General features: G+C 35.9%; 2 protein-coding genes across 2 annotated transcripts in view; both read left to right on the top strand.

The window, feature by feature from the left end:
* LOC145569017 (uncharacterized) overlaps positions 1–11,722 on the top strand; it is a 30,721-nt gene extending 18,999 nt beyond the window's left edge. Inside the window, exon 10 of the mRNA XM_081628393.1 lies at positions 11,488–11,722. The gene's annotated coding sequence lies outside the window, so the exon portion shown is untranslated. The remainder of the gene's footprint in view (positions 1–11,487) is intronic.
* A 2,477-nt stretch (positions 11,723–14,199) lies between these two features.
* LOC145566736 (uncharacterized) lies at positions 14,200–15,690 on the top strand. Its single transcript, XM_081626060.1, has 2 exons — positions 14,200–14,434; positions 14,537–15,690. Exons 1-2 carry the CDS (start codon positions 14,200–14,202, stop codon positions 15,688–15,690), a joined length of 1,389 nt encoding a protein of 462 aa, XP_081482186.1.
* Positions 15,691–22,343: the final 6,653 nt, after the last annotated feature.

The raw sequence follows: 22,343 nt of genomic DNA, 5'->3' as shown, positions 1-22,343 counted from the left end.
CTGATTACGGAGTGTCACTTCTCCAAGTTTTTCATCGAGGATTGATGGGGAGTTTCATGGTTTTTTTTCCCAATAAGAAATATTTGAGACAAGCTAATCCTTTGTCTCCTCTCTTGTTTGTTATCTGTATGGAGTATTCGACAAGGCTTTTGCAGAAGATTGGTGAGCACAAAGATTTCAAGTTTCACCCTAGGTGTAGAGGTGTGAGGCTTAATCATTTAGTGTTTGTAGATGACTTAATTGTCATGAGTAAGGGTGATGTTAGCTCTGCTTCTCTTTTGATGAGAGGATTAGCTACTTTTGTTGCTGCTTCTAGTCTTGTTAATGGAGGGAAATTAAATGTTTATTTTTGTAATGTTCATCAAGGTGAGAAGAAGGGCATTAAAAATATCTTTTGTTTAACCTTTAAAATATCTTTGGGTGAAGGTTTGACGGGCTAAAGTCGTATCATCTTATCAAAAGTAATTCCTAAAACCATTAACTAAAATAGATAGGAAAGTAGGGTCGAATTCACAGGAAACAACGTTCGTCTATTCCTAATTAATTAAAATAATCTAAATTATCACGAAACAAATAAGATTTGAATGAATTACTCTTAAGGAAGAAACCAATAATAAAAAGCCTACGGTCACAAGTTCACCAATAATTAATACTCCGGAATAAAACATAACAATTAATGATTAATAATGCAAACATAACATGATAAACAAGCTCTCACAATTTACTAAATCTAAGTTCCCATTGAAAATAGCCTTTAATATCAAATTAACATCTACTCGATTCATCAACTCAATATTTTTATACTTTTACGATCAAATCACATCTGCTCGATTCATAATCCAATTATAAAGAATTAAAACAATTCAATAAGAAATTATCATGCAATATCAATAATCAATAATAACAAATTATCCATTCGTATTAATCATGTATCTCCCCAAACCCTAGAAATTAACTACTCACACATATTTAAATCTAAATTGATCAAAGCATATGTAAAAGACATGATTGAAATCAAAGCACAAAATAACAAATTAATTCGGATCAAAGCGATAAACAAAGCAATGAAAGAGACTAGAATTAATACCGGATGAAGGAAATATGAAATTACACTAAAAGGGTAAAACTTGAGTTCAACAATAATCTCTCACTAAAATCTTTGTAAAAGCTTAAGAATGAAAATTGTAATCTAAAAACCGTAGCTAATAAAGCTTACAAAAGAGCTTAAATACTCAACTGCAAAATTAACTCAAAATAGGAAACACCACCGGAAAACTCGAGCCCGATTGGGCTCGTCTTTTTCTCCTAGCTGCTTTACTGAGCATCCGCCCAATCCAGCTATAGGCCGCTTGATTGGGCCTTGTCTTTTTCTTGGCCGAGTTTCCTTTTTCTTTTCCTTTGGGCTCCAATTACTTGAGACCCAATTCCTCTTGGTCGATTACTTGGACTAATTCCACAAACCAAGCACTTAATCATCGAAATAATTGATCTTGGCCTACAAGAGATGGTCATGAATGTGATCATAGCTTTGATATCTTGTAGTGGTCGTAAAACCATTAGAAATCACCAACAATCGGGGAATTCCCACAAAATAGATGTCAACTTTACAAAACACTCTAAACCACACATTAGTACTAAAGATAGCCCCGAAAAGTTCAAATATGCTTAAAAATGAGCGTGGGATGGGGAATAAAATAGCACATAAAACACATATATCAAACTCCCTCAAGCCAAACCTTTTCTTGTAAGCAAAGCAATGAATCAAACAACTTAAAACTTCACCCCACATCTATTTCAAAACCATAGTACAACGCAAGGAAAATCCAACAAACATGCATCAAAATGAATCACTCAAATCCATCCAATTAGCAATCTTCCTTAACAATTGTCAAGTTGAGCAAACCACAATAGCATATAGATCTCATTTATGTGGTGAGTAAAAGATGTACTCGTACGTTCTCCATCCCAGCCTCTTTATATGTGAACAGTGCCCTCCTAACTCACGCACTCGTGTGTTTAAAAGACATACACTCAACCTAGTAGTCGACTCGGAATATATCAAATCATTTTTTGCATTGGTTAACAGCTACTTTCACATTCAAACAACTTTATGCACAAAGGTCGGAAGGTAAAAGGTAGGAAATATTTGGGAAAATATGAGAGCAAAGCCATGCTTAAGGAGCCAAATCCTAGTAATACCAATGGTCAAAATAAATATAACTAATCATCTCCAACATAACTCAAAATTACAAAATTCACCATATAACCAAACCAATTATTCCACACTTACAACTTCACTCATACAAATATGATATTATAGAACTAGAGTGAAACAAACTGACTTTGAACTCTTTTTTTTTTCTTTTGAAACTTTTTTCTAATTTTTCTCAAGCAACCTTCAATTAGAATACTTCAATATTGAAACAAATTTTTTCTTTTGCTCTTTTTTTTTCCTTTTTATCTCACATTGGAATTTTTCTACTTTTGAACACTTTTCTCAATTTTTTCCAATCACAATATCAAAAGAACAAATTAATCCTTTTATTCACCCACATTGTGCAAATTATGTGCGCACTACAACTCCCTCTATGGCCTCACTAACTAATAGCTCCCCTAAGCCAAGCATGGAACTAGTAACCATTGGGGCTTAAATTAGCTTGTAATGAGGCTAAATAAACAATAAAAGGGCACAAGCAACAACTTGGGTAGTAGGGAAAAAATGTATCTATTATAATATGAAGGTCACCTTAAAGAAGAAACGACTTCGTCTTCCTCATTATGCATAATAGTGAATCATACAAACATTACTCATAGTTAAAAACCAATACTCAACTTCTGGAACTAACATACATTCCTTTCCAAACCAACTAGTCAAGCACTATATTCACAAGTAGTTGGGCAAAATTGATGCATGTTAAGATTTCAAGGCGCGATCAAACATCAAATCATGACCAACTAATCAATAATTTTCATCATTAATAACCGAGAGTCAATACAAATTTTCCTAACAATTTTAATTATAGGGGCACAAGGTAGCATGATTTATCTTTTCATTGGAATGTATTTTTGCATTTTTTTTAAAGCAATAAATTTTAATCTTAAGAAAGCAATAAAAGAGAAAAGAAAGAAAGAGTACCATATATACAAAATCATCTCCTCCCAGACCAAATCAAGCAATGCCCTCATTGATTTGGGAATGTAGCTATGAGTAGCTACTCTTCATTATCATCATCCGCATCCATCATAACATAGCCACCGGCACCTCCATGGCTAGATTCGTCACCTCCAAACCCGAACCACCTATAAAATAGTTAGGATCCACATTCCCACCTAACCTTCCAAAATGAACATCGGCTCCATAACCTTGACTAAATAAATAGTCCACATAAGAACCATAAACATTATGGGCGGTGTATCCTCCTTAGGGAGGTTTAAACCAATCAGAAAGCATAATTATTAAACATGAGATATAAACCCTTTCCTAGGTTTTGCTTAACATATCCAACCCTACTATCAAGTGACCCCACCCTTGTATCAAGGGATTGAACTATTCCCTCTACCCTTCCTTGTCCTCTCTCAATCCTATCAAGTTGGCCCCTGAAAGCTGAAAAGTCAAACAGTGCATTAGGATCAATGTTATAGTCATGAGAAGAAGAGGGGATATCTTGCATGTAAGGTTAGGGGTCATATTGAGGTAGGGGTTCATGTTCGAATTCTGGTGGAGGTTGAGGAGCTTCCTAAGCTTCCCCTCAGTTCTCAATAACATAGGTGTAAGATGCCTTACCCCTATCAAACTTAGTCATGGCGGGGTTGAGTAATTTAAAAGCTTGGTCTCTCCTATTCGGTTTTCTATGAACTATCCACCATAACTCATTGGGACAGCTCATACAATGGGTAGGTTGAATCCAGTTAAGCCCTCCTAAGTAGCTTAGGTCTATCAAGGTGCTCCCATAAACCTTCCTATGGTTATTAGGGTTAAATCCCAACAATTTAACCGCAATGTGGGTTACTAACCCACCATAGTTAATAGGAGGTCTCGCCCTTGGTGTTTCGGATACTTTAGCACTACGTTAAAAATGTTGGGCCATTTTTAACAGGATGTTAAGCTTCCCACACTCGGAGTACAAATAGGAGGCTATGAGTTCTAGTTCATCCCCCCTAGTATTAGTCGGCTCATGCCTCCTAAAGATTTTGAGGCCTGTAAATCGTAGTCAAAACTTTGGCACTGGGTGGTGGATAATAGTGGCTTTGGCATGCAGGAGGTTTTCTGAAACCTCTCCTATAAGGGTCATATAAACCTTACTGTTAAAGTCCGTGGAGTGTGTGGTCTATCGGCTTTTAACTCAAACAACTTACCAAAATCCTTTAAAGACAATCTCACATCATTGTTTAGCAAATGAAATTGAATATGAAAAGCGTTTGATTTTGATTTTATCAAGCTAAAAGTAGAAATAAACTCTACTGTTAGATTATCATAGGTTTCACAACGTATATCAAAGAAACTAGTCATGTCAATTCCCTTAAACAATTTCTCTACTTATTTATCTATTCTCATAGTAATCAAAGTAGCTTGATGCACAAAACGGGTAGCGATTACCCGGTGATTGATGAGGTTGAGCATCCTTTGCTTTTGCTCGTGACTAATAACCACCATCTCCTCCCATCCTTTGATTTGAAGCTTCGGGTGAACCACGGGTGCCGTTAATTGCCTTAATTGTTTTCTTCTTTTTACTCTTGATCTTTTTGAAGCCATTTGAAAGTTGATTTTTGATGAATTTAGATTCTCTCTCTAGGATTTCCTAAAAGTTTGAGAAAACAAAGAGAAATTAGGTGGGAAATCTAGATGAAGGTGAGAGGATTCAAAATATGGTAAAATTTTTGAGGTTTGATGAGAAAATTGAAAGAGATCTTGATTGGAAGATGAAATTTGAAGGTTTGAAAATGGAGTTTAGAGAGAGAATGAATATAAAAGAGATGAAAGAAAGAAGAAAGTGAAAGATATAAAGAAGAAAAAGAAGTAGTTTAGCCCGAGTAAAACACGCGCCCGACCGGGTGAACTTTCGGATTTCTGGAACGCCAGTTGCTCATCCTCGATTTTGCTCTCGATGGCTTGCCTGATTGGGCGAGCCCGAGATTTCTTTTTGTGTTAGCTCGATTTCTCTAAAAATATGCTCGATTGGGCGTGCTTCTTTAATTTTCTTTCCTCCGCATGCGCGCCTGGTTGGGCGGCTTTGCCCGATTGGGCGAATTTTTAAGCTCGATCATCATTCACATACGCGCCTGTCGGGTAGCCTCGCCTAATCGGGCGAGAATTGTTGATGTTTTTGCTCCACTTGCGCGCCCAATTGGGTGAACTCAGCCTAATCGGGCTACTTCCCAGTTTGGACTTGTGATTTTTCTTCGACCTTTTCTCTTTAAAATTCTCTACTTTATAACTCAAAACCCGCACAATTTATTTCATACATGTAAAATTAGCACTCTCCTCACCTCTCTAACAAGAAAGAAAAATAAAAGCAAGTCTAGAAAGCATAAATACGGGTTGCCTCCCGCAAAGCGTTGGGTTTATAAAGGTCCCGCATGACTTTTTGTACCTTTTCTAGGATGATAGTGGATTTAGGTGGATTTCATCCACCACTCCAATGGTAGTTCATTCATGGCACACCTTCATTGACCATTAACCTTGAATTCTACACCTTTGTCATACCTCAATCGAACCAAATTTATTCACCTTAATGATAGTAAAAAGATCGATAGGTCGCGCAACTTGAGTTCTAGAAATCTTGAAGTTCGCCCGATCGAGCCGTGTTTACCCAGGCTACACTAATTCTTTTTCTCCTTCTTTCTTTCACTTTCTTCTTTCTTTCATCTCTTTTATCTCCACTTTCTCTCTCTAAACTCCATTTTCAAACCTTCAAACTTTATCTTCCAATCAAGATCTATTCCAATTTTCTCATCAAACCTTAAAAATTATACCACGTTTTGAATCCTCTCACCTTCCTCTACATTTCCCATCTCGTTTCTCTTTGTTTTCTCAATCTTTTAGGAAATCCTAGAGAGAGAAAATCTAAAGTTAATAAAAAATGAACTTTCAAATGGATTCAAAAAGATTAAGAGGACAAAAAAGAAAGCAATCAAGGCAACCAACAACACGCATGATTCACCCGTTTCAAATCAAAGGATGGGAGGAGGTGGTGGTTATTAGTCACGAGCAAAAGCAAATGATGCTTAACCTCATCAATCGGCACGTAATCATTACCCGTTTGTGTATCATCCTACTTTGATTACTATGGGAATAGATGAACAAGTAGAAAAATTGTTTAAGGGAATTGGCATGACTAGTTTCTTTGATATGCATTGTGATACCTATGATTATCTAACGGTAGAGTTTATTTCTACTTATAGTTTTATAAAATCAAAATCAAATGCTTTTAATTTTCAATTTCGTTTGCTAAACAATGATGTGAGATTGTCTTTAAAGGATTTTGGTAAGTTGTTTCATTTAAAAGCCGATAGACAACCCAGTCCACCTAGGGACTTTAACAGTGAGATTTATACCGTGTCAAAGATTTGGCAACGATTTATACGCCTCAAAATCTTTGGAAGGCATGAGCCGGCTAATGTTTGGGGGGGTGAACTAGAACTCCTAGCATTCTACTTGTACTCCGAGTGTAGGAAGCTTAACATCCCTTTAAAAATGGCCTAATATTTTCAACGTAGTGCTAAGGCATTCGAAACAGCATGGGCGAGAACTCCTATTTACTATGGTGGGTTAGTGACCCACATTGCGATTAAATTGTTGGGTTTTGAGCCTAATAACCATAGGAAGGTTGATGGAGCACATTAATGGACCTAAGCTACTTAGGAGGGCTTAATTGGGTTCAACCTTTTCATAGCATGAGCTGGCCCAATGAGTTATGGTGGATAGTCCATATAAAACCGAGTAGAAGGGACCGAACTTTTAAATTACCCAATCCCGCCTGACTAAGTTTGATAGGGGTAAGGCATCTTACACCTATATTATTAAAATGAAAAGGAAGTTGAACTCCTCAACCTCCACCACAATTCCATCTGAACCCCCACCTCAATATGACCCCCAACCTTACATGCAAGATATCCCCTCTTCTTATCATGACTATAACTTTAATCCTAATGCACTGGATGACTTTTCGGCTTTTAGTGGCCAACTTGATAGGATCGAGAAAGGGCAAGGAAGGGTAGAAGGAATGGTTCAATCCCTTGATACAAGGGTGGGGTTACTTAATAGTAGGGTTGGATATGTCGAGCAAAACCCAGGGAGCGGTTTATATCCCATGTATGATGATTATGCACGCCGGAGGTGCTATTTTCCTCTAGGCCTCAAAGCTATGCTTCCCGAGTGGTTTAAACCTCCCTAAGGAGGATGCACCGCCCATACTGTTTATGGTTCTTATGTGGACTATTTATTTAGTCATGGTTATGGAGCCGATGTTCCTTTTGGAGGGTTAGGTAGGAATGTGATCTTAACTATTTCTCGCAGGTGGTTCGGGTTTTGGAGGTGCCGGTTATAGCAATAGAGGTGGTGGTGGTGGCTATAATAGGATGGATGCGGATGATTATGATAATAAGTAGCTACACTTCCAAGTCAATGAGGGCATTGCTTGATTTGGCTTGGGGAGAGATGGTTTTGTATATATAGTATTCTTTATCTTTTATTACTTTCTTAAGATTAGATATTTAACGGCATCAAATTTTGATTGGCTAAAGTTATATCACCTTATCAAAAGTAAAAAATATAGATAGGAAAGTAGGGTCGAAGTCATAGAGAAACAACGTTCTTCTATTCTTAATTAATTAAAATAATCTAAATTATCAAGAAACAAATAAGGTTTGAACGAATTAATCTAAGGAAGAAATCAATAATAAAACATAACAATTAATAATGCAAATATAACTTGATTAACAGGCTCTCGCAATTTAATAGATCTAAGTTCTTGTTGAAAATAGCCTATAATATCAAATTAACATCTCCTTGATTCATCATTTCAATATTGTTATACTTTTACAATCAAATCACATCTGCTCGATTCATAATCCAATTGTTAAGAATTAAAACAATTCAATAATAACATATTATCTCTTCGTATTAATCATGGATCCCCCGAGAACCCAAAAAATTAACTACTCACATATTTAAATCTAAATTAATCAAAGCATATATAAAAGACATGATTGAAATAGCACAAAATAACAAATCAATTAAATTCAAATCGATAAACAAAGCAATGAAGAGACGAGAAATAATTCCGAATGAAGGAAATATGAAATTACACTAAAAGGGGAAAATTTGAGTTCTCACTAAAATCTCTGTATAAACTTAAGAATGAAAATTGTAATCTAAAAACGTAGCTAACAAAGCTTACAAAAGAGTTTAAATGCTCAACTCCAAAATTAACTCAAAAAGAGAATCCTAAAAACCACCGGAAAAACTCACGCCCCTGCGGCCACCGTCCGATCGGGCCTGCCTTTTTCTTCTCGCTGCTTTGCTGAGCATCCGCCCGATCAGACCTAGTTTCCTTTTTCGTTTCCTTTGGGCTCCAACGACTTGTAACCCAATTCCTCTTCCTTGATCCATTACTTGAACCAATTCCACGAACCAAGCCCTTGATCACCGAAATAATCAATCTTGGGATACAAGAGATGGTCATGAATGTGATCATAGCTTCGACATCTCATAGTGGCCAGAAAACCATTAGAAATCACCAACAATCGGGTAGAAAATAGATGTCAACCCTACAAAACGCTCGAAACCATACATTAGTACTAAAAATAGCCCCGAAAAGCTTAAATATGCATTAAAAATGACTGTGGGACGGGAGATAAAATAGTAAATAAAACACATATATCAAGGTTAATGCCAAGAAACTATCTAAGGATGATTATAATATTTTGATTGACAAAAAAGTAGCCATAATAAGATCTTGGGGTAGGAATGTAGAGCTGTCAAAAGCTAATCCGACCCGAAATATCAAATCGAACCCGATTATTAACCGACCCGTTTGAACCCGGAAAAATGGTGACCCGAACCCGATATGACCCGACTTGAAACCGACCCTAGACCCGAGTTAACCTGTGTACTTGAGACCTAAATCCGAACTTGAACCAACTTGGAGATGACCTGCCCCGAATATAACCCGTAAATTATTAACCTGAACCGAACCCGACCTAAATCAATATTGACCCAAACCCGTTTTAACCCGTCAAACCCCGAATTTAACCCGACCTGTTCCTAACCCGACTCGAAATTCAAACCGGTTTGTTACAAACCCGACCCGAAATCAACTCGACTTATTATTTTATACATCTTTTTTATTGTAGATATTGACTAGCTAAATAAAAATATATATGCTATATATATTGTAATCTACTTGTAAAGTCATAACTTCGTAAGGTTAAAACTACTCTATGTTAATATTGAAAGTATTTTGTCTTGAACCGAACCCGCAAATTATTGATTTGAACCAAACCCGACTTGAACTCAAGAATGACCCAACTTTGAAATGATCCGACCTGAATATAACTGAATCCGACTTAAATCCGAGAATGACTCGACCTGATTATAACTCGCAAATTATTGACTTGAACCCGACTCGAACCCGAAAATGACCCTAACCCATGAAAACCCAAATTAAACCCGACTTGTTATTAACCCAACCCAAACCCGACAAGATGTATAACCCGGCTTAAGCATGACCCAACCGGAACCCAACCCACATAGGTTATGGCATTAACCCGAATGGGCCTGATTCGAGTTGAACCGACCCACACTTACTCGACCCAAACCTGACCCGTTTACCCGAATTGACAGCTCTAGGTAGGATAACTATGTCTTATACTGCAAGGGTTATACTTGTCAATATTGTGCTTATGTCTTTGCACACTTAATGGGCTTCTCTTTTTATCATGCCTAAAAGAGTGATGGAAGGTGTGATGGCTATATGCAGAAATTTTTTATGGGATGGGAAAGTATATGGTAGAACTCCTCCCATTTCTTAGGAAATTACCTGCAGACCTAAGAAGCAAGGTGGATTAGGGGTTCAAGACTGTATTATTTGGAATATTGCTGCTATGGGTAATTATATATGGGATATTACAAATAAGATAGATAGTCTTTGGCTTAGATGGGTCGATCATCATTACATTAAAGACAGAAACTGGAAGAGAGTTGGATGTCCTTCTCAAGCTAAGGTGGCAATGGAAGCAGATTTGGAGAGAGTGAAGGAGCAGATTAAACATGGCTTTACAAGAAACACTTGGCATCATAACACTACTGGTTTTACAATGACTTCGGCTACAGATGGTTGCAAAATTCTAAGCCTGAAGTCAATTGGTGTAATTGGATCTAGAATAGGTTCAATATTCCCTGATATGATTTATTATATGGATTGCAGCACGGGAGAGACTTGGAATTAAGAATAAACTGTAGTATGGGGTGCTTGGTGATGATATATGCCCTTTATGTGGAAATCTCCCCAAGACAAATGAGCATAACCTCTGTGAATGTGATTAGAGTTAGAAGTTGCTTAGTTTATTGCAGGACATTATCAAGAAATGGATTTCAGGAGCTTTGTAACTTGTAATGAATGGTGCTGGAGAACCAGAAACATATTCTAGAAAGAGGTGCTTCGGAGCTTATGTGCAACATTGATTTACAGCATACGGCTACAAAGAAATGGAGCAATTAGGGAGGCTAGAATTATGAGACATGATGTTATTAGGTGAAAACCATTGTCTCTAAGTAATGGTAATGGTTACCCAAACCTTTTAATCAATATTTGTAACGGTAATGGTTTAATTGAATTCGTTTTCAAGAGTTTTTGCATATGATGAGGCTCAAACCCAAGATCTCTCTTAAGCGACATCAAGTTGTTTACCTCTTGAACCAACTCTTGTTGGTTGCCAAACATAAGTTTGGAATAGTTAAAACTCATACTTTTAGTCTGTTTGGATAGCAAAGTAGAAGAGAAAGCTTTTGTAAGAAGGTGACATGTATCCATTGATTATGTAAACTCGACCTATTTTAGTAATAGTTACTCATAATAGATATCAAGATAGTATAACCAGTTAACCACCGGTCTCTATAAACCTAAATTTATACTTTGTATTATTTTATTTTATTTCTAATAAAGGAATGAGGTAATATGGTAATGACTTGTGTAATAATTTAATCGATGATCATGTACGTATGGCTAAACAATGGTGATTTCCAGCTGTAGTGATGACGGTGTGAATGACGTACTGTGACTTGCTTATACGATTTGACTTTAATTTGCACACAAAAATCATTAAAATATTGATTAGTTAACTAATATGTAGCGTATTTTGTCTATATTCTAGAATAAAGTCAATAAGCATTATTTAATTAGTTGACATTTTAGCATTTTATATCAAAGAAGTTTATTCTCTTAGAAAATATATTTATTATTTTCATCTAATACGTGAAAATTGTAGGCACAAACGTGAAGCAATGATCATGGGAGATTGATTAGTATTTGAACATTTACATGTACCACTCACTCCTATGATATTTGTATGTTATGACGTAATGAAGTCTTCTTTATACCAAAGTATATCCTAATATCCATGCATTGTCTTTTAATCAAATCTTCTATATTTTCTTATACTAGAGCGGTCAACGCACGCGATACGCGCAGAGTGATTTGCGCTTTCTTGATGTTTATATTGGCCTGGGTTGTGTTTAAACTCTTCATGGCATTGGATTTTTAGGGAAAATAGTTTGATACATTAATGAAATGTGTAGTTTAAACTTTTTGTTTTTTGCTGCACAACTTTTTCAGTTGTTTACAACTTTCTCTTTGGAAACATCATTTAATAGTGCAATATTGCAAAATTATCTACAAACTTAATTAGGAATAGATTAAATATAATTCAAAAATCATAGAGCACATATTATATACTAACAGAAGTAATTTAACATTGCATATGCATATAATAATGGAAAAGTTTCCCGGAGCATTTACTATTTGCAAGTGTATACTCTCACCTGACCTAGTAATTACTCTACATAAATTATATGGGAATAACTATATACTACCTCCGTTTTTTATTAATTGACACGTTTTGACTTTAGCACTATTCATACACCTCCCTTTGACTATGCTTTGTGATTTACATATGAAGAAAAATATAATCCAATAGGATCTTGTTAGATTCGTCACATGTTATATTTTCAAAATATCAACTTTTTATAATTTTTGCTTATCGGTAATTAAAGATATAAATGATTGATTTTGTGCATTGGCAAACGTGACTAAAGAAACGTGTCAACTAAAAAGAAACGGAAGAAATATGAAACTAAAAAAGAGAGATAGTTACACCCGACTCGCATAACACATTAACATTCATGAAAAATATCAGCTTGCATTAGCAACTTTCTTCCAAAACCTTGGATTTGGTTACGCAATAGAAAAAGCTTTATACAGCCTCAATTGTAGCCTTTAATCTCTTGATAATTCACTTGACTTCCTTCTTGCTTTTTTTTCCTTTTCACTGTAGTTAATTTCGTTTCTTTTCTTCCTAATACATGTACTTCGGCACAATCATCAGATTCATTTCATTGGTCTTAATGTCATTAAACACAATTATGTGTAAATTGTTAATTTTGACCTTCACAAAGAAACAATGTTTTGCTTGTCCAGTTGATAAAGTTGTCGAGAAATTAAACTATAGCCCCCATTAAATATCAAACATTTTAAATTTTATTATTTCATTTTCCATTTAATTTAATTAATTAAGTGGAAAGATCTTTCACATTCATCCATCTAATGGAGTCATCTTATTAATATCGATTATGAGAGGTGAACTTTAAATTAACATATAATATATTTACCTATAATTCCAATAAATAATATAAAAGTACATAAATATAAAGAGGGAAAGTTCAACACTCATTACATCTATACATGTGGAAGGATATAAATGTAAGAAATTACATATGGAGGTAAGAAAGTAAACAAACATTTTAAACGGTATATAGGTCCGTGCACTATTCATAAGCGTAATCTCCTACTTTTTACAAGGTAGGGAAATATATGCACACTGATCTTTCATGGTAACTAATAGAATATATAAACCAAACTCGAGCTTTATCTATAGGTTTAAGCTTTTGGTTAAGTTAGGTCCTCAATCGTTGTATCATAACCAATGTAACACAAGGGTCATGGGTTAGAATTTCATGCACCCCTCCTTTCAAAGCTAAATATTAAGCTTATGGTGAAGCTCACGCTCATCCATAATATAAACCCAATGAACTCTCATGTTAGGGGACATGATATATATATATATATATATATATATATATATATATATATATATATATATAAAGGTTAAATTTTTGGTTAACTTGGTTCCCTGATAGTAACGAATTTGTCTAGTGACAATCTCAAATGTATAAGTTCAAACCTATTAGGTAGTTTTTGGAAGGTAAGTTGAACCTTTTTCTCATATTTTACTTCTTCCCCGCCGCCACCCCTCCCCCCCCCCCCCCACCCCACACACACACCCCCAAAGAACCAATAAATATGATCACATGAAAGAGCCTTCGGCAGTTCTAGTTGTGTCGTTAATCTTCTCATCAAAAGATATAGTTGCAAAACATATACTACCTCCGTTAACAGTTATTTGCAACAAAGGCACTACGCACGGACTCCTAAGCAAAACTTTTAAGGAGTGTTTAGAAGAGAATAATTGAAAAGAAGGCATGTGATTAATTGATAAAAATGGAGGGAAAGGGGAACCCGGATTTATAAAAAACAGGAGAGAGAAACTGAAATTTTGTGGGTTTCATTTTTCCCACCTAAAATTTCAGCCACTTTTAAAAGTTTGCACTTTTTCACACCAAATTTTTCCCTCCACTTGAATTTCTCATTCAAGGGAGAGTATATAAACCTGCAGATAGTCTTTCAAGTTCAAAATATTCATACAACCCAATAGTTCAAACCTAAGCAAATTACACCATGTGTTCATTACAAAAGTCAACACTAAGCTACCCTTCAATTAGTAATTAATGCAAGGTTAGTAGCAGCATCCTTCTTCTTCAAAGCTAAGTCTAGTTCAGCTTGAGCACTTTAAAAAAAAACAGCAACCCCCACTTCATCACCAATCCTCAAATCTGTAACAACAACAGCTTAAACATTTATAAGTATGGCAGAATTATTCGATGAGGACTTTTTCAGCATAGATGCATTGTTAAATGATGAAGCAAATATGGAAGACAGTCAATCAAGCACAAGTGAAGAAAGTTATGAGATTCATGAAAATCGAATTCATGAAGAACCACAACAGCAACCCAAAGGCAGAAAGCAATTAACTGTTATGCAAAAAAGGAAGATTGTTAATGCTATTCTTTTGAAGTTAGATGGGGAGAATTTGCCACGAGGCTTTTTATCACAACAAGCAAGAAAGTTCAATGTTCACAGATCAACAATACAAAGATTATTCACAGAAATTAAGAAACAAATGGCTTAAGGGAATGTGATAGATGTCAGAAGTAAGAAGCTTGGCAAAACTGGACCAAGACCCACTGAGTACACTGATGAGTTTCTGCAGTCAGTCCCTTTGTACAAAAGGACAACTGAGAGAAGCTATGGAGCTGCTCTGAATATCTCACATGTTACCATTCACAAGTTGAAGAAAAAAGGAAGGCTGAGAACACATACAAGTACCAATCACCTAGCTCTGACACCCAACCACAAAATAGCAAGACTGAAATGGGTTTTAAGTTATCTGCTTCCTGCTGAGCAGAATGGTAACCCAAAGTTTGAAGACATGCAGGAAGTCATACACATAGATGAAAAGTGGTTCTACTTGAACCCAGAAACAAGAAGGTTTTACCTGCTGCCTAATGAACCAAACCCATATAGGTGCCAACAATCCAAAAGATTCAAGGTTAAAGGAATGTTCATGGCAATCATTGGCAAGCCTATTTTTGACAGCCATGGACATGTGCTACATGATGGAAAGTATGGAATCTTTCCATTTGTTTATGAGAACATTGCAAAGAAAAAAAGTAAGAATAGAAAAGCAGGGGCTGTTGAAATTAAGGCAACTGAAAATGTAAATAAGGAGGCAATCAGGGAAATGCTTATCAACAATGTCATTCCAGCAATCAAAGAGAAATGGCCACCACATAAGCCAAAGGACATATGGATTCAGTGGGATAATGCCAGACCTCATCAGATTCCCAAGGATGAGGAATTCATTTTTGCATGTCAGTCAGATGGGTTCAACATTCAGTTTATCTACCAGCCAGCACAGTCACCTGACTTGAATGTGCTAGACTTGGGGTTATTCAATGTCATACAATCCATACAATACCAATCATTTCCAAAGAACTTAGGGGAACTCATAGATAAGGTGAAAGAGGCTTATAACTTGTTTAATCCAGTATTGAACAAGTACACTTGGATAACACTGCAATGTTGCATGGAAGAAATCCTCAGGCATCTAGGTGGGAATAATTTCACCCCACCACATAAAGGAAAGAAGAGGCTGGAAAGACTTGGCTTGCTGCCAGAACAACTAGAGGTGGAAGCAAATTTGGTTCAACAAACTGTTGATTATCTCAACACTTTATTCATTTCAACTGGTGAAGGGAATGCAGAGGATGAAGACATGCAAGTTGATGCAGACTGACCACATCTCAGAAACACAAACAGAGTGAAAATGAGACTGCCACACATAACCAATGAAGAGCATTGAAGTAAATGGTAAAATAGTAGGTTGTCTTTTCCAAGTTTTTGGTTTTACCATTGTTTGACACTAATTGGTTATGTGTATTTTGTTAAACTCTAGGCCATATATTGTAAGGCAATCTTAGCTAGCTTCTTTTGAACATGTTAAACCTTTTGAACAAGTTAATGATATCAAGTATGGTTGTTTTATGTACATATGCTTATTACATTATGTTGCCATTGTGATACACAAACACACACAAATATCAATCCATCAGAAGGTTATTCTTTATCACATTAATTGAATAAGTGGTTCCCTCAACAACAACTTACACTTGAAGTTGTTGGAGCAATTCCAACTTATCCATTTACTTGTGTCAAATGAGTCCCTTCATTATTTGGATGTCACACACAATTACATTCCATTAAGGGACTCATACATCAGCTAGGACCACAAAACTCATGAAGGGACTCATGTAGGGACACACATAGGTAGGCAAAAATAATGTTCTCTCTTAGCATAGTCATTGAGAACAACAGAAAAGGGACTCCAACAATAAGGGACTGAACTGTAGGAACATCTAACAACATTAACCACAGCCTATAAATTCATCATCATTCATCATTTCACAATTCTCACCAGCCATTGACACTAAAGGACAGACGGTAGCCAGAAAGACACAACCAATTACCACAACAAAAGTAGAACCCACACATTCAACTCCCACAACAGAAGTAGAACCCACAGAAGTAGACAGCAGAAACCAGACATAACAGCAAATCATATGCCCCAACTATATCATAAATAGCCATAGCTTACATAAATAGCCAAAGATTATCATAAAAAGCCACAGATTATCATAAATAGCCAACGATCAACATAGACAACCAAATTTTATTATAAATAACCAAATCTCATCTGAAATTACCAACAATATCCAATTGAATCACAAGTCAGCAATAATTAAACAACCATTATCAGCAAACTTACAGCAGAAGCCAGACATAACAGCATACATATGCCAAAAGTATATCATAAATAGCCATAGCTTACATAAAAAAGCCAAAGATTATCATAAGTAGCCAAAGATCATCACAGACAACCAAATATAATCATAAATAACCAAATCACATCTGAAATTACCAACAATTTCCAATTGAATCACAAGTCAGCAACAATTAAACAACCATTATTTGCATACTTATAGCAGAAGCCAGACATAACAGCAAATCATATGCCCCAACTATATCATAAATAGCCATAGCTTACATAAATAGCCAAAGATTATCATAAATAGCCACAAATTATCATAAATAGCCAAAGATCATCATTAACAACCAAATGTTATCATAAATTACCAAATTTCATCTTAAATTACCAACAATGTCCAATTGAATCACAAGTCAGCAACAACAGCCAAGAAATTCCCAAAAAATTCACAAAAACCAGCCAATATTCTCACAAATTCACAAAAACCAGCCAATATTCTCACAAATTCACAAAAACCAGCCAATATTCTCAAAATAGCCAACAAATTCACAAAAATTCATAAATAGCTAACAAATTCACAAAACCAGCCAATATTCTCACAACAACAGCAAAAAAAATTCACATAATTCTTAATTTGAGAATAAGCAACAGAAATTAACACACATATCCAACAAATTACCAACAGTAGCCCAATAAATTTCAAAAACATGAAGCATCAAACATCAAACAGATCTAGAACGCTGAGTAATTGCAAGCAATTAATTTAAACAGTGAAGGGTCAGAAATGCGTTACGCTGCGGCATTAGTTAGAGCCAAAGTTAGAAGGGTTGTATTCCCCCTCAACAGCATCATCGTCATCCTTAAAGGAGCCAGATCTACCCCTTTTCTTGCTGAAAACAGCATCGGCGGCCTTTTGAGGGACTAAGTTCTTATCTCCAGCCTCCTCTTCAACCCTTTCAGAATGTTCAACCGGAACAGGGGAGTCAGCATATTCGTTCTTCACAACATCAGCAACAGTTCCTTTTACAATCGAACCAACCTTGGTTTTGCCCAGATCTGGCACATTCGAGTCCTCACCGTCTTCATCGGAAGGTAGAGGTTCAAGCTTCGTACCACCACCGAACTTTCGTTTCTTCTCCATGTATATTTCTGTTCGAACCAACTTCATCTTCCCAGTTTGACGCTGACATTTGTAGGTCGCAATAACATCATGATTAGGCTTGTTCTCGTTTGAGGGATTCATTTTTGATAAATTGATGAAAGAGTAGAGTAGATCTGAACACAAGGAAATTAGGGTTTGGAAAAACAGGAGAGATAGAGAGAGAGAGAGATAGAGAGAGAGAGAGAGAGAGAGAGAGAGAGGTTTACCAGATTATAAGAGGAGGAGAGAAAGAGAGACGAAATCTGGAACGTTTTCCAGATTTAAAGGCTTCAACAGCCATATTAATGGAATTGGTTGAAGGTGTATTGATGAGGGTAGGTGAGGAAACGAGTGCTTTGATGAATTGATGAGAGTAGGGATGTAGATCTTTAATTTTGGTGGGAGTCATTAGATTAGATATGTAGATAAGAGTGATAATTAATTAGTATAAGAAAGAAAGTTAGGAATTAATCAGTTTTTAATAAGGGCAGATTGGTCATTTTGTCAGCCAAAAAGTTACCAAAAAAGGAAAAAAATAAAATTGTTGCAAATAATAGTTAGCACCCATTTTGGGTAAATGTTGCAAATAACTGACGGAGGTAGTACATGATCCAATTGTAGATTACTTAATAAAGTCATCATTGTAAAAGACATTGGTTGAATTTGATGGTGAACTTACCTTGTAACTTTGATATCATAAAATCGAGTCATACCAGCTATATTTGGTTGGGAACACAAGGATTCTTTTTTTTCTTTTTTTTTTTTTTAAACATAAAACATAGCATGGATTACTTGCCCTAAATATATTATATCCTAACGTCCAAAGATTTGAATAAACCCAAAATACAAATTGTGGACCAAGTTTAACAAAGTGTGGAATATGGACCTGCATATGAATCGCAAGCTAACTCAAGTAGTGGGCCACAAAATTACGTTCCCTGGGAATATGACTAAGGATGACTGTCATATCCTTATTTCTTAGGCCCCCCTAATGTCAATAATAACAGTTATCAATTCATGGTGCATATTATCAGACTCTCTGTTGAACATAGCTAGAATAAATTCAACATCTGTTTTTACCTCAAGATACTGCACTGGAAAAGCACGAGCAAAGTTAAGACCCTCCCACAAAGCATACAATTTTGCTTGAAAAGCTGATTTGGTATTGTACTTGCTGGAGTAGCCAAAGTACCACTCTCCCTTCTCTGAAAACTCCTCCACCTCCTCCTTCCTCAGCATTCTTCCAAGCCCCATCTGTATTGAGTTTGATGAATCTAGCTCTCGGTGTTCCTTATCTCCTCCCTTTTAAGTGTTTGACCAATCTCGCACACAATCTAGATCAATTTTGTGGGATATTAATAATTCCATTATTTCTATTTTTAATTTTTATATCCTCTTTACATATCTCTTTTTTTTCATGTTTTATCTTATAGGAAAAATTATCGGGAATAATACGACCTTTCAGAGCTCTTTCAAAAACAAAACGACCTTTTGATTATTCCAAAATAAAACGACCTTTGATAATGATTTTCCATAAATAGGACATTGTCGGTTGGTAACCTGTTTAATGGGTTAAAGTGACACGTGTCACTTTGTAATTGGATATTTAGTTTTTTTTTTAAAAAAAATTCTTTAAAAAAACAATTGATTTTACTTTAAAAAATAAATAAATAAATAAAATCCCCCACCCTATCAATAGTCCAGCCACCACCACTGCATCCCCCATCCTCACCCCACCAACAACCTCATGAAACACCTCACCGTTGTCCCCATTGCACCTTCACCTACCACAAAAACGAAAGTTTTTTTCACCCTCAAAACCACTAAAAGTTGCCTGGGTTTAAGAGTTGAACAAGGGTTTTGTTTTGGGGTTTGATTTGTTGGTGACGGAGAGGGAATGAGGGTTGGTGGGGGATTTCAAGAAAGGGAGGTGAAGGGGGAGGACGTACCGGGTAGGAGAGGTGGTGGTCGAAAATTGGAGGGGAAAGGGTTGGGGATTGGACGTCAGAAACGGGAGGGAAATGGGAACGTGGTCTGGGGAAGGGAAAGGATAAGGGTGGTCGGAAAAGGGAGGGGAAAGGGATAGAGTGGTCGGAAAAGGGAGAGGAAGCCGAGAAGAAGGTGGAGTTAGCTGGTCGGAAGGGGGAGAGGAGGGGGTGGAGTGGTTGGAAATGGGAGGGAAAGCTAGGAAGAAGGTGGGGCTAGTTGGTCGGAATGGGGAGAGGAGGGTTAGGGGCTGTCAAAACTAGGCGTAGGAGGGATTTTTTTTTTAATTAAGTTTGTTTTTATATATTACCTCCGTTAACAATTATTTGCAACATTTACCAAAAAAGGGTGCATCTTATTATTTGCAACAAAACTATTTCTTTCCTAATATAGTAACTTTTTTCTAGTAAAATGACCAAAATACCCTCATTTAAAAATTATTAATATATTATACTACACATAATTACAAATCATTATAAACCTAATATAACTTAATCATCTAAGTTTTTTTCCCCAAAAATCAGATTAATCCCTAATTTCATCTCCCCACCATCTCTCTCCTCCATCTTCATCTCTTAATTCATCATCTCTCATCTTCTTCGATCTTCTGAATTGATCATCATCTCTCATCTCTCATCTTCTTCCTTCTTTATCTCTCATCATCTTCTTCATCGTCATCTCTCATCTCAGTTCGTAGGTGGATGTTGGTGGTTTGTGGGTGGGATCGGTAGATCTGGTGGTAGTTATTGTTTGTGGGTGGTTTTTGTGGTTCGTGGGTGGGTTTTGGTGATTCTTGGGTGGATTTCGGTGGTTTGTGGGTGACTTTAGGTGAGTTGTGGGTGGTGGTTCGTCGAATCTGGGTGGGTTTTGGTGATTCTTGGGTGGTTCGTGGTGGTTTGTCGAGTTCGTTGTTCGTGTTGGTTTGCTGGGTTTGGTTGGGTTTCGGTGGTTTTGGCTGGGTTCATGGGTGGTTTGCTGAGTTCGTGATTGAGTTTCGGTGGTTTTGGCCGAGTTCGTGGTTGGATTTCGGTGTCGGTGGTTTTGGTGGTGGTTCTGGGTTTAGTGATTCTGAGTGTCGGTGGGTTTGGTTTTTGTTTAATTGTTTTTTGTTCTTTTTAGGTAGGATTAATACTTAACCAAGTGCCCTTATTTTCCAATAATCATGCTTTAAAAGTTTTGCCTAGGAGTCCGTGCTACCCCCCTTTATTGCAAATAACTGCTAACGGAGGTAGTAAATTAAAATCATTAATTTTTTAAAAAATTCTAAGCAATCATGGACACGTGTCCTTCTTTAACCTATTAAACATGTTAGCGGTTTTTTTTTATCCTATTTATGAAAGATCATTATCAAAGGTCATTTTATTCCTTAATAATCAAAAAGTCGTTTTATTTTTAGAAAACCGTTGAAAGATCATATTATTCATCACAATTTTTCTATTCTTATATCCACTTCCTCCCACTTTATCTACCTTTTCTTACTCTAATTCACATTTTTCATACCATCCTAGTAGTTTAAAAAGTTACATTATAATGATTAATTGAATCCAACTTTATTAAATCCTTTAGAAGGAGTATATAAAGCAAGATCTATTTTACTCTCAAGTATAATAAAAGCTAGTGCTAATACACCCAATAAAAGTGAGTATTATAGTTGAATCCCTAGAATAATTCAAGTGAAGTTGAAAAGTTGTTACAGAGATTCATGGATAGAGTCTCTTTATAAGAACATTCCTAGAAGTATCCTTAATTAACCTTTGATATTGTTTATGTTAATAATAATTGCCTAAAAAAGTCAACGGTATGGGGCATTAGCCGCATCACATATGTTAATAAAAAATAATTAGCTATAGAGTTGTCGATTTGACTTGTAATTTGTAAATATGTTATGCCTTTGTCAATGCTTTAGAATTTTATATCAAATACCAATTTTGTTTATAAGGGCAACGATAAGATTTTAACAATAAACAAATAATTAAGCGTTGTTTGATTGAGGAATCCATTGTAGTAAAGAAATACGCAATGATTTTTCGATTCATTAATTTGTCCTCTTGATACTTCTTCAACTTGTTATCTCTTTCATAGGATGATTGATTACCCTTTCCGTGACTTTCTTGCACTCTATGTTTCCCTATCTCTACTTCGATCTATGTTGTTCTCTAGTATATACTTCCTCCGTTTCTATTTAGTTGACGCGTTTGATTTAGCCACATATATTAAGGAGAGAAGAGAGTGAGAGAAAATGATAAAGCAAGTGGGGTAGCTTGTAAATGCAAGGTAAAAAACTTACCCCAAAAGGAAACGTGTCAACTAAAAAAATACTTCCTAAAAAGGAATACGTGTCAACTAAAAAAAAAAACGGAGATAGTATGTAATATGTGTATAGGGTCACATTAATATTCGGATCGGATAATCAAGTTTGGGTTACTTTTGCCATATCTTTTTTACACTAAAGAATAATTTACCTAGAGTTCCTGAAGCTTAGTGAAATTTTAAATTC

Source organism: Chenopodium album, chromosome 11, assembly GCF_948465745.1.
Source record: "Chenopodium album chromosome 11, dcCheAlbu1.1, whole genome shotgun sequence".
NCBI lineage: Eukaryota > Viridiplantae > Streptophyta > Magnoliopsida > Caryophyllales > Amaranthaceae > Chenopodium > Chenopodium album.
Note: the sequence above shows the minus strand (reverse complement) of the source record. Positions and strands in the feature narration are given on the sequence as shown.

What these genes read in the sequence shown, in the direction of transcription:
- LOC145566736 (XM_081626060.1), top strand. Translation starts at nt 14,200, where the DNA reads ATGGCAGAATTATTCGATGAGGACTTTTTCAGCATAGATGCATTGTTA. An exon ending in TGGGGAGAATTTGCCACGAG is followed by an intron (nt 14,435 to 14,536) that starts GCTTTTTATCAC and finishes GGAATGTGATAG; the next exon opens with ATGTCAGAAGTAAGAAGCTT.